At 39.2% G+C, this 11,586-nt stretch overlaps 1 protein-coding gene across 1 annotated transcript; it reads right to left on the bottom strand.

The window, feature by feature from the left end:
• Window positions 1–224: 224 nt before the first annotated feature.
• On the bottom strand, window positions 225–10,419 carry MMP8 (matrix metallopeptidase 8; the record flags this gene model as incomplete). The annotated part of the gene is made up of 10 exons (XM_082845692.1): window positions 225–328; window positions 493–596; window positions 1,283–1,436; window positions 2,006–2,139; window positions 2,902–3,019; window positions 4,515–4,676; window positions 7,351–7,476; window positions 7,564–7,712; window positions 8,401–8,645; window positions 10,309–10,419. The coding sequence occupies 10 exons, from the start codon at window positions 10,417–10,419 to the stop codon at window positions 225–227; spliced, it is 1,407 nt and encodes a 468-aa protein (XP_082701818.1).
• Window positions 10,420–11,586: the final 1,167 nt, after the last annotated feature.

Genomic DNA, 11,586 nt, shown 5'->3' with positions numbered 1-11,586 from the left:
TCACTAACCTGAGATGGAATATAGGACAAAATCAGCCTCTGCAAACAGTGGAATACTCCAAACGTATTTTCAGTGAGGATCAGTCCAATGAATACAGTGAGAGCAAACAATATTACTTATTGTTGAGAAAAGTATAAATAGGACACAATGTAATAGATATGCAGATTAGATCTCCCTTCCATATTCAGAAAATGGACACAAACACACTTGATTTTGCTTCGGCTTTATCTACAGTTAAGCCATCTATTGCTTCTTTCAACTCTAGTAATCCTACGAGCACTAAGATCAAATGCATAATATCTTGGTCCACTGAAGAAAAGGAAGAAGGCTATAAGAAAAAAAAAAAGATATAATGTATTGAATTAGCTTGTAGCAGATCTTGGATGTTTTCAATTAAAAAGACTCCACTCCTGTCCTAATATAACTTTGCAATGCAGATGAGCTACTTAAAATTTTTTTTTAATTTATTAAGTTATTTTTTTTTCTACTTACAATTCTTCTGGAAAATGGCATCAACTCTACTTTCTATTCCTTGAAAGCTACTTGCTATGCTTTTGGGATAACCTGGTTCCATGGATTGACTTTGGTCATTATATCTGATGAGAAAAAAATAATTGTCCCACATTTAAGACCAATACAGTGTACAGTGATTAATAGTTTTATTTAAATTGTATGTACTTTACATAATGCCTTCACACATATTTTCTCATTTGTTCTTCACAATGTCCTATTTACTGGGAAACTAACAGTGGTTAACTTCTCTACCTAAGGGTACATACATATTTATAAAATATATGGGTATCACTAATATGAAAACAGGCTTCTGATTGTTGGGGCAGTGTTATTTTAAAAAAGGAGAGCTTATATGTTCTAAGGCTTTTACTTAATTAGTTCATAGTCTCTCTATCTGAATAAATATAAATAATAATTTCAAGTTGGGAATCAAGTTCTGTATAACATTTGCTTGAGTGTAGTAGAATTTAACTCTTAGAATTTAATGAATAAATGAGAATTAGCCTAACTCTTTCTTTGCATTCCATTTTAGTGTTTTATTAAAGTTTGCTCTGTTTCAGGATATAGAATCCTCAATACCATTGTGCAGGAATCTTAACTTTGTAAAATTTTCAAAAGCCAGAGCGACATCAATCATCTTGTGAAAAAGAATGCCTATCAGAGACCACCTAGATATTTTTAACCTTCAGTTGCCTAATCAATGATGGTTTGTAAAGAGGGTAAAGAAACACAAATTTCAATTTCTAATGGAAAAAATAGTTTATCTTACCTCCAGAATTGGTTGTTTACAAAGAAGTATGTCTTTCCCCTGTAGGAAACAGCTGCATCTATTGCTTGGACACTGCTTGGGAAGCCATAGTTTGCTATATTCTTGGGATAACCTTGCTGAATATCATAGCCACTTACAGCCCAGTACTGATTGCCTGCCAATGATTCAGGTTATATATTAGATAAAGTTTTTCCATTCCTATAAAATGTATACCAATTCTTAATCTTTGCATAAATTCATCATAGAAATGAAAATGGAAAAAATAGTCTTGAAAAGATAGAGGTGGTAAAGTCAAGACCATTGGGCTATGATAACTCTAGTGATTTCCTGGAACCTGTAAAGCATTTCCAACTTCTTAGCCTGACACTCAGGGCCCCACACTTGAACGTCTTATCTCATGTGACTTCTATACAGAGAACTAGAGCCTTGGGGAATCTTAGAAATTTATATCTGGGATGAGGGTGGAGGAAGGCTAAAGGTGGTCTAATAAAGTGTCCTCATTTTGTAGATGAGAAAACTGATGCCTGAAGAAGGTACAACATGCTCAAGTTCATAAAGCATTTAGTGGTGGAGATGCGACCCAACCCAGGTCTCGTGACAAAAGCCCAGCTAGCCTAACACTCTCTCCTTGACTCACCTCCTTGAAACTGGAAGAGACCACAAAGAAGTCCTGCCCTTCCCTTCAGGAGGAACTAAAATAAGATGAAAACCTTAGGCAGTTACCTTTGAATATGAAAATTAGGTCCTTGTCAAAATCCTCATAAGCAGCCTGTATACCATTTACCAGGGATGGCCAGAATAGAGAAATGAAATTGAGTTCGACTCTTCGTAGGTGAGGATGCTTTCTCCAGAAGTACCTAATGGAACACAAGGGAGAAAACCACATACAATAGTCTAAGCAGGCAGCTTCTGTGAGTCTTGGGCTGGTATTGATCCTATAAGATTGCTGGGAGGATATAATATACAGTGAAGGCAATGCTTCCAGCACAGTGACCAGCATATGGCCAGCACTTTATGGTGATACTGTCCATCTGGTGAGTATTTTACAGTTTTCAGATGAGCTGATAGGAGTGACCTTATTTGATTACATTTTACATTGCCCGCCTCCTCACACATTGACAAGTTTTATTTTGTTAGTCTCTTTCATTATTGTTGCTACAATATGAAGAGAATATTTAGAATATTCTAGCAAAAGCAATACAAGTACACTCAGCCTGTGAGTGCACAATCACAGAATGCCAATGGAAAATTGAAAAATTCAGTCAGATGATTTTCCCTGCAGCTTATTAAGTGACAGTTTCCATTCACTTGAATGAATTTGGGTGGAATTGAATGCTATTTTGGTGTTGGGTAAATCCAGCTATAGAGTTCCCATCAGCTAGAGTCCATGTCTGTTTACATCATCACAAACATCTAAATGCTTACAGATGTTTTAGCTTTCATTTTTCTTTTCCTGGATGTTTTGATTTACCCAGAAATCACTATCAATTCCAACGAGATTCATATGCATAGAATTCAAAGGAAAAGCTGGGTAATGTGTAATATGTGACTTAATTAGAATCCAGTTTTAAGTTATGCCAGTAAAAGAAGTCAAAGGAAGGAATAGTTCATTCTTATACTTGTCTTTAAAGAAAAGTATTTCTCCGCGGAGTGTAGTGATAGCATCAAATGTCAGTCTGGGGTCACAGGCTGTGGGTGTGGTTGGTCCAGTAGGTTGCACAGGGTTGCTCGAAGGTCCTGAAAGTAAAAAGACTTTTTATAAGCATGAGTCCAGGGTGAATTTTGGTGTATTTCAGTTACTTCTCAGGTTGGTGAAGGGTCTTCATATGAAAAGAAATGCTAGCTGACTATCCTATAAGACATTAATCACACATTAGGCCCTCTTAAAAGTTTTATTTTTTAAAATTAAAAAATAAAAGAGGGGGGTAAGATGAATTGGGAGATTGGGATTGACATATATACACTAATATGTATAAAATAGATAACTCATAAGAACCTGAGGTATAGCACAGGTAACTCCACTTCGCTGTACAGTAGAAACTAACACAACATTGCAAAACAACTATTCCCCAATTAAAAAAAAAAGAAACAAAAAAGAGGAGTAATGGTAGCATTAGGGAGAGTTCCAAGCTAAGTTGTGAAATAAAGAAATTTGAATTCTTCCCCCTCCCCTCTGGCAGTTTAAAATTAGAATCCCATGCTTCTTTCCCTTCTTGCCTCCTCTTTCTGCATTTTTGGTCACTCAGTATCTACTTTCTCCTTTCTCACTAAAATCCACCTTCTGGAAAGAGGCCCTCACAGCATAAATCTAAATCAAAATGTAGCAATATTTTTTTCTATAAGTATTTAAATTTTAATGTATTTTCCCATTGTAGAATGAAAGGCTGCTAACAGTTCAAATATGGGCGAGTGAGAAAGGGAGGTGTTTTCAGGGGAAAAGGAATTGGGGAGTAGAGGCAGTTAGACTAGGTCTCATCATCCCTGAAAATTCTACTGTCATGAATAAAATTCGTAGTTGTGGGACTCTGGCATGCTTCGTTTTGTACTGCTGTCCAACCAGAGAGGGAGAATGTTTTACACAATTCGACTCCACGACACTCCCTTCCAATCAACAAAACATTTTTTTAATTTTTTTATTTTTAGAGAGCTGCAAACCTCTTCTCTGGTTTCTTGTTATTACAGCCACTAGGGGGCAGGAGGGCAAGAAGAAAGAGAGAGGCAATGGTCTTATCAGACAATACTTAGACAGAGGCAAAGGCCTCTATATCCCTCCCTGAAAAGTATCAGTCCTGTCTTTAAAAGATGTTTCTTTCTCTCCATACTCCATCCCCACTCCCCTCTTTCCCCCACAGAAAACAATATTGATATGTTCAATATATATGTATACATGTTTGTTAGCATGTTTCTTGAAAATGCCTTGCTTTGTCTATATACATATTTAATTTGTGTAGATTCATGTATTATGTAATTTATACACTGAGTAACATGTATCATTCTCTTTCTTTTCCAGGAAGCACAATGTTTTAAAGACTCATCTATGTACATCTGATTCAGTGCTTCTCAGTGCTGTACATTACTCTATGGCAGGCATTCACCACATTTTACCCATATATTGTCCTCCTGATGGACTCCCAGGTGCCCTCTAACTTCGATCACCATAGCCAAGACTGCAATGAACGTCCCTGACATGGCCAGGTCTCACCAGGTACTGCTGCTCTTCAGATGACCTTACCATAGATGGCCTGAATGCCACTGATGTCATCTTGAGGGAGCGAGTAGGTGCTGGGCTCACTGAAAGCGTAGTTGGGATACATCAAGGCACCAGGGTCAGAGGAATGAGCCAGCCCCAAGGAATGGCCAAATTCATGGGCAGCAACAAGAAACAAGTTGTAATCTGAAATGCAAGCATATGTGGTGAATGGCTCCAAGTAGACTGAAGGGTGGTGGAAATAGGATCTCAAGGAATGCAGCTTCTGAGCCAAAACTCCCTGGAGAAACAGCCTTTCCCATGCCTGCCTTTTTCCTTTTCTCTTCAGGTACCTGAAGAAATGGAGATTGGAAGGAATCAAGGTAGGGGCTATAGTTTAAGATTAGGTGAGTATGAGGTCCTCACCAAATCTTAGAACCAAGAAAGACTGCTGCTTTTATTCCAATTCCCATATTTCATGGGCCTGGGGCTCAGGCAAATGATGGCAGGGCCATCACAGGTCTCATGACTCTCAAAAGCCCTCTCCTCTCATGCACCCACCCCTACCCCTCTCCAGTCTCCCAGGCCCACAGCCCCATGAGGAGAGTCTCAGTCTGCCAGGCAGCAAGAGTGGCCTCAGATGCAGAGCTGACTCACTTTGGCTCCCTGACCACTCAGCACCAGCTCTTCCTTGATTCTGAGCTCTCCAGGAAGCTTCAGGAATTTTCCATGAGAAAGAGACAAACGCTGCTTCTTATTGCTTCCTACCCTTATCTTTTAACTTCCATGAGCATAGTACCTTTCATAACTGGGAGCTTAAAAACTTTCAAGGCTTGCACTTCCTGTCAAATAAAGCCCGAGCTCCTTTGCCAAGTTCAAGACTACTCCATTTGGCTCCAGCAGACATCTGAGGACTAGATTTCTGATGTGAATCCTTCACTCCAGCTAGTCTATGTGCCATTTCACAAACACACTGTGCATTTTCTTACATGTCTACTTAAAAAACAATCATAGTTGTACAGCATTTTATTATATGCTAGGAATTGTAATAATATTTAATCTTAACAATATTTTTATGAAGAATTGTTAGATTACTTTTATGATAAAGGAACTGAAGCCCAGAGATTTTTGAATACCTTGTTATATTGGCCTTGCAACTAATAAGTGGTAGAGCTGGGGTTGAACCCAGGTATGATGGCAAGACCTGTGTTCTTATCACCATGTTCAACTTCCTGATGATAATTAGCCTTGTAATATTCTACCCATGCTCCAAGACTTTCTTTCTTGATCATCACATTCTTCTATTTTGCATTCGTAAATGCTTTAAAAAACATCTTTGAGTGTCTGGAGTACTGGGCAAGGGGCTCTGGGAGATTTGTGATGATGCATAGACTAAAAGGGGAGATGTGTGCAAACAAATAGAACGCACAGAATAATGAGGAGGGCAGTTAGAGAAGAAAAAGTCAAGGCTGTTGTTATTCTGAGAGGAAGGCTTCATTTCCAGCTGAAAGACAGGATGGGGGTGGCATTTGACGTAGCATGGAAAAGAGGGATTTTGAAAGGTGGGGCTTAGGGTGTGGGGAAAGGCGTTTCAGGAAGAGGAAGCAATGTGAGCAAATGTAGGGCAGTTGGAAAGCACATGGTGTGATCTAGAAACAGTGAATGTGCCATGTGACTGCTGTGTGTGAAATATGAAGACAAGCCATGAAAGATGAGTTTGGAAGATCTCCAAGAGCTTTCAGTGTCAAGTGAAGGTATGTGGACATATTTGGCCTGGAAAATGTAAACACTGGGCTTTCCAAATGTAAAGATGGGCTTTCCAAGGACAAAACTTCTTACAGTGCTGGGGAAAATTAGAGGGAGCCGAGATCGGAGGTGAACAGTCCAGGTGGGAATCTGGACCAGTTAATTCATGTAAGAGGTAATGACCGTCTGAACTAGTGGGGAGGGCAATAAGAATGCAAAGTCGTGGGGAGTGTTTATTATCTTTGGGTACTCACAGCTCCTAGCACAGGGACTTAGGTAGAATAAACACTCAGAACATTTATGTTGAGAAAATGGTGGGAGGAACAGGTCCCAAGCAATGGTAAAATGCTTCTTTCCTATTATTTTCTAAAAAGTGTTCTTTGGCTTCTTGTTACCCTGTAGCCTTGTAAAGTACCATATGGTCTGAATATACCTCTCATTATTCTCAGTTCTTCCCTTCAGGTGGTCTTCTTCTTACTCTGAGTTTTCTCCTGAAAGGGGTAGTTTGCTATATGGAAACATATCATTGAAAAAGAGCTCCATGAAGATGAAATCACCAGATGAACGAGAATAACTAGCTGGCTGCTCTTTCCTAAATAGGTCAGTTTTCTAAATAAACCAATTATTTCTGAATTTCCAAAAATAGGAATCTTTTTCAAACATCATTAAATTTCACAATATTAAAATACATACCCTAAAGCAGTGGTAAGCGAACTTTTTCTATAAGAGTTCAGATAGTAAATATTTTAGATTTTTATGAGCCGTATGGTCTCTGTGTCAACCACTCAGCTTTGTTATTGTGGTATGAAAGCGGCCATAGATGATACATAAACAAAAGAGTATGTGGCCCTGTTCCAATAAAACTTTATTTATACAAATAGGACCAGGAAGGACTTAGCCATGATCTGTTGTTTTCTGATTCCTGCCTTAGGAAACAAGGTCAGAATTTAGCTTCAGGATTTTTTCTAAACCTAAATTAACTTAGTATCTTGAGGTAGCAAGAATTTTAAATGATCAGTTTGTGTGAGTGTGAAATGTTACAATAACTTGGCTGTGTGTGTATGTAGGAGGGCAAATTCTAATGTGGAAAAGTTCATTTAGAAGCTGCATGTGGACATAACCTTGGTTAACTTACTTCTGGAGGTTTTGGTCCATGTTTCTTCTGCATCAAAATGAACATCTCCTCCAATACCTGGGCCTGGCTGAAAGGCATGAGCAAGGATCCCATTGGGTCCATCAAATGGAGAATTGTCCCCATGATCTGAAATAAAACGATTTGTATTAGGTATTTGCCAAGTCTCAGTTTAGCCAGGGAAAGCAAAATCGAGCATGACTGCTTTGAGCCTACCTCCTTGGAGAAAGGCAATCTTGATATCTGCTTCTTCCTGTGAGGTCTTGGTGAAGTTCAGGGGTGACACGCGACTCCAGAGTTTAAAGGCTTTCTCAAGAGCTGTTTCCACTTCAGCCTCTGACAAGTCTGGGGTATAGTTAATAATCCTTCAAAATGAGAAGGTGTGTGAAGCGTTCATTATTGTTTAGAACAGCAGTCCATCAGTAGATTGAATTGCTCTAGTTTGGAGTTTGTGCATATGTGATGTGCTACCACTGAAGAGGGTGCAAGGAGGGGTGCAGGACTTAGGGTTGAAGACAGACGTAGGTTCTGGACCAGTTACTACATGTCTTTAAACTCAGTTTCCTTATTCATAAAATGAGGATAATAAAATAGGACCCCTCTCATAAGGTTGTTGTGGGATTAAATGTATGTAAAGCATTTAGTTCACTACTTGGCAAATAGTAGTATTCAACAAACATTGGGTATCATTATTATTGTTATTATCATCAAGATGCATGAATGGTGGGGCTAGATTCTCTCCAGCAATGATTAAGCCTTTTTTGGGTCCTAAAGTGAATTCTTAGAGAGACAGCCTAACATTGCCATAGTCCTCTTTAGACTGATAGAGAAGGAAGACAAAAATGGCAGGCTTTGGATTGAAAAGAACCCATGGGATCTTTACCCTTTCATTCTCATACTCAGTCACTAGAATCTAAACTCTATAAGAGCAGGGATATTTATTCATTTGTTTGTCTCTAGTGTATTCCGAATCCTAGAACAGTGCCTGACACATCATAAGTGTTCAGTGAACATGGGCTGAATGAGTGAATTCTCAAACTCTAGAAATATTACCTGTAGGTCAGATTAGTTTGTTTCCACTTGGGGTTTCCTGGAGTTATCATAAAATTACCAGTATCGGGCACTCCACAGCGAGGCTTTCCCATGATCTCCAAGGTTTCCTCATTTGGCTTCCCTGTTATGTTCAGCCCAAAGAATTGCTGCATTTCTTTAAGCTTCTCAACAATCACACTAGCGCTGTTCTTCCTTTCAGACTGATACTTGTACCTTGGTAATTGGTAGAACTTTTCTAGGTAATTCTGGAGAAAGTCAAACATGTAACAGATTTGCTGTGAAATTTCCTTCAGTTCTCTGTGCATTTTGCATTCCTTTTTAAGTTATTACAGAGGTCAAACCAAAACTAATAACCTGATAGTCACAAAGATAAAAGCACAAATTTTCTGGTTGACTTGGAGAGAACATTGCCTACTGGAAAGAACAGTCCATCCATTCAGTGCTACAGTTAATATTTATGCATAAAAATAGGTATTTCATAAGGGATGAGTTCCACATCCTCAAGCAAAATGCTAGTACACAGTCAGGAGACTGCCTTCTTATTTTTAATAAAAAAACGAAAAACAAAACAGCATCAGCATTTATTGACTCCTTGAAGCATTAGTTGCAGCAATGCAGATTCTCTTTTTTAATCCTCTTTTCACTACTGTAGAGAAGGGTTAATCATACATATTAAGACATGAAGATGCAGAGAAATAAGGAACTTGCCAAGAAGATAATCAGGTCCCAATTCACCATGTTGCTTCTCAAATGAGAATTAACGTCTTCAAAAGAAGAATTCCAAACATGTTTTGGGGCAACAGCAGCATCACTGTCATTAGCATTTTATCCACCACAGTAACTCTTTGGGAGGGGCCAAAACTCATTAAGAAGGTTCTGAGGGGTGTTAACAAGCTAATCATGAAACTTCTTTCTCTCACCTTAAGCATCCTTAAGTGGCACTTTGCAAGTGACACAGGACAGAGCAATTTTGTGCTCACACAGGCTTTGAGATCAGATAGATTTGGGTTCAAATCTTAGCTCTGCCACAGATTAATTTTGTGTCCTTGGACACATCACTTAGATGACTTCAGATTCACATTTGTCTCTAAAGTGGAAATAATAATCCGCTGCCCTCATAGGATTGTTGTAGGATGATATGAGACAATGTTTGTGAAATGCTGAGCAGGGGCGCTTTGTACAGAGTAAGTACTTAATCACTTCTATTAGCCCATGGGTTACTGTTATCATTGTAAGAAATATATTTTTTTAAGTGAAAGAAAAATAACAAGAAGAAATGCTTTTCTAAAACTGTAATGCTAAGAAAATTGTGCATAACAAATTTCTGACAGCATTCCCTTGTGTTCCTTTAAAAATTTGGCCTTTCATACTGTGAAACAATGGAGAAAAGTTATCAGTTTTGCTTTTACAGTGCTTTCAAGAGTTTATAAACAGCCCCATAATCTGGTTTTAGGAAATATGATTACACTATGAACTGATTTCTAGTTCCTTAGAGTTTCCCATCCTCGCGCTCTATGTACACCTGAGATTTTTGGCTGCAAAACAAGTCCATGTAGAAAGCACCAGTCATGTAGTAACTGTGTTGCAGATACACCAGAAGGGAAAATCTTAGGTAAGTGAGAAAGAAAATCATTTTATAATTAAAACCATTCCTTCTAAAAGTTTTCTCCAGCTGCAGCAGCTCGGCAGCAGTATTTTCTGAGGGTTTGAAGAGCCCAGCTTGTTTGCATGCCTGGCTTTCAGAGGGCCCAGCTTGGAACTCTCCAAATCATTGAAACCAGACGTTTAACCTCAAACAAATCATTCACATAATTCTTTCAGGCTGCTTTAACTAAAAAGAGAAGAGAACCCAAACAATTTCCTCATCACCAGCAAATCAACTGCCCACCTAATTGATAGTTGAGTTACCTGAACAATTTTTGTAGTTTTCTCTTCTAGGAATTCAGAATGTGCTAGAAAGGCCTTGGAAAGCTGCACGTGGAGTAACAGCAGAAGTGGAAGCATCTTCAGACTGAACATGGCCTCGTCTTCAAAAACTACCTCTCCTGGCCTTCCTTCTGCTCCTTCTCCTGATGGGTACCCTGAAGTTCAGAGCATCCCATGTCACTCACTGCTTTCATTTGGTCCTTTATAAAGCCCTGTCTTAAACAATTGCCACATCAGGAATGTGAAGCAACACGGGTTAATTACACTCTGACAGTTTTGCAATGTTATAATGTGATCTAGTACCCCCAAATAGGGGAGTCTTTCAATGGAAAAAAAAGTACAATTTGCTGCTCTGTGTTGGGGGTTTTTAGATATTTACTTTTGCAAAATTGTCTGGTCAAGGAAAAGGAATAAGAGACTAATTCTGAAGTTAATGAACCGCAGTTACATTTTCTGGGCATGTCAGATGCTGAGGCTGTATTAATTTATGCAGTAGGATATTGTTTGATTAGTGGTAGGTATCTTGGGGCTAAGGAGCCTAACTAGAGAAGCTCTGCACTTACCCACCCTTGTTGTAGGTGAGGAACATGTGTGCTTGTGTGCATCGTGACAAAGCTGGATGTATATGGGGGTCCTAAAGCAGTTTCTGGAGGATGTGGTTTTAGCGTCAGTGTGTTTTCTGCAAGCTGGATTTTGCATGGGAAAGACAAAGAAACCAATACTGATGGTAATGATAATAATGATCATTTGCTAAATATTTATTATGTCCCAGACTTACATGCTGTATGTATATGACCTCAGTCCATCCTCACAAGACCTTGGGAGGTAGATGCTATTATTATCTGCATTTTGCAGATATAAAGAAAATCCAGAGAAGTGAGATGGCTTATATAAATCACATGCTAACCTTATGGAGGAGCCAGGATTCAATGGTAGGGGGTATGTTTAGAGGCTGAGCTGGCAGCTACCACATCAGGCCCTGTTTTCTAGTCTTCCACTCCAGCACCCGGCTGGCCCACGGTGGAGCAGTAGCTCCAGGGCTGTAACAACTGGGAGGCCTTGGCTTGTGTTCATGGAGAAGACAGGGAGAGTGAGCATGAGATGCCTTGTACACTCCCAAGGGAAAAGACCCTGAGAGGACTTTCAGGCAACGTGGCTATGTAGCGGCTGTATTGATCAGAGGCCCTTGGGCTTGCTTTCAAATTGTGTCACCTGGTCTCACTTATTCTGACTCTATGTGCATGTAGATTGTTACCATAC

The sequence above is a fragment of the Leucopleurus acutus genome (genome assembly GCF_964270905.1).
Source record: "Leucopleurus acutus genome assembly, chromosome: 8".
Taxonomy (NCBI): Eukaryota; Metazoa; Chordata; class Mammalia; order Artiodactyla; family Delphinidae; genus Leucopleurus; species Leucopleurus acutus.
Note: the sequence above shows the minus strand (reverse complement) of the source record. Positions and strands in the feature narration are given on the sequence as shown.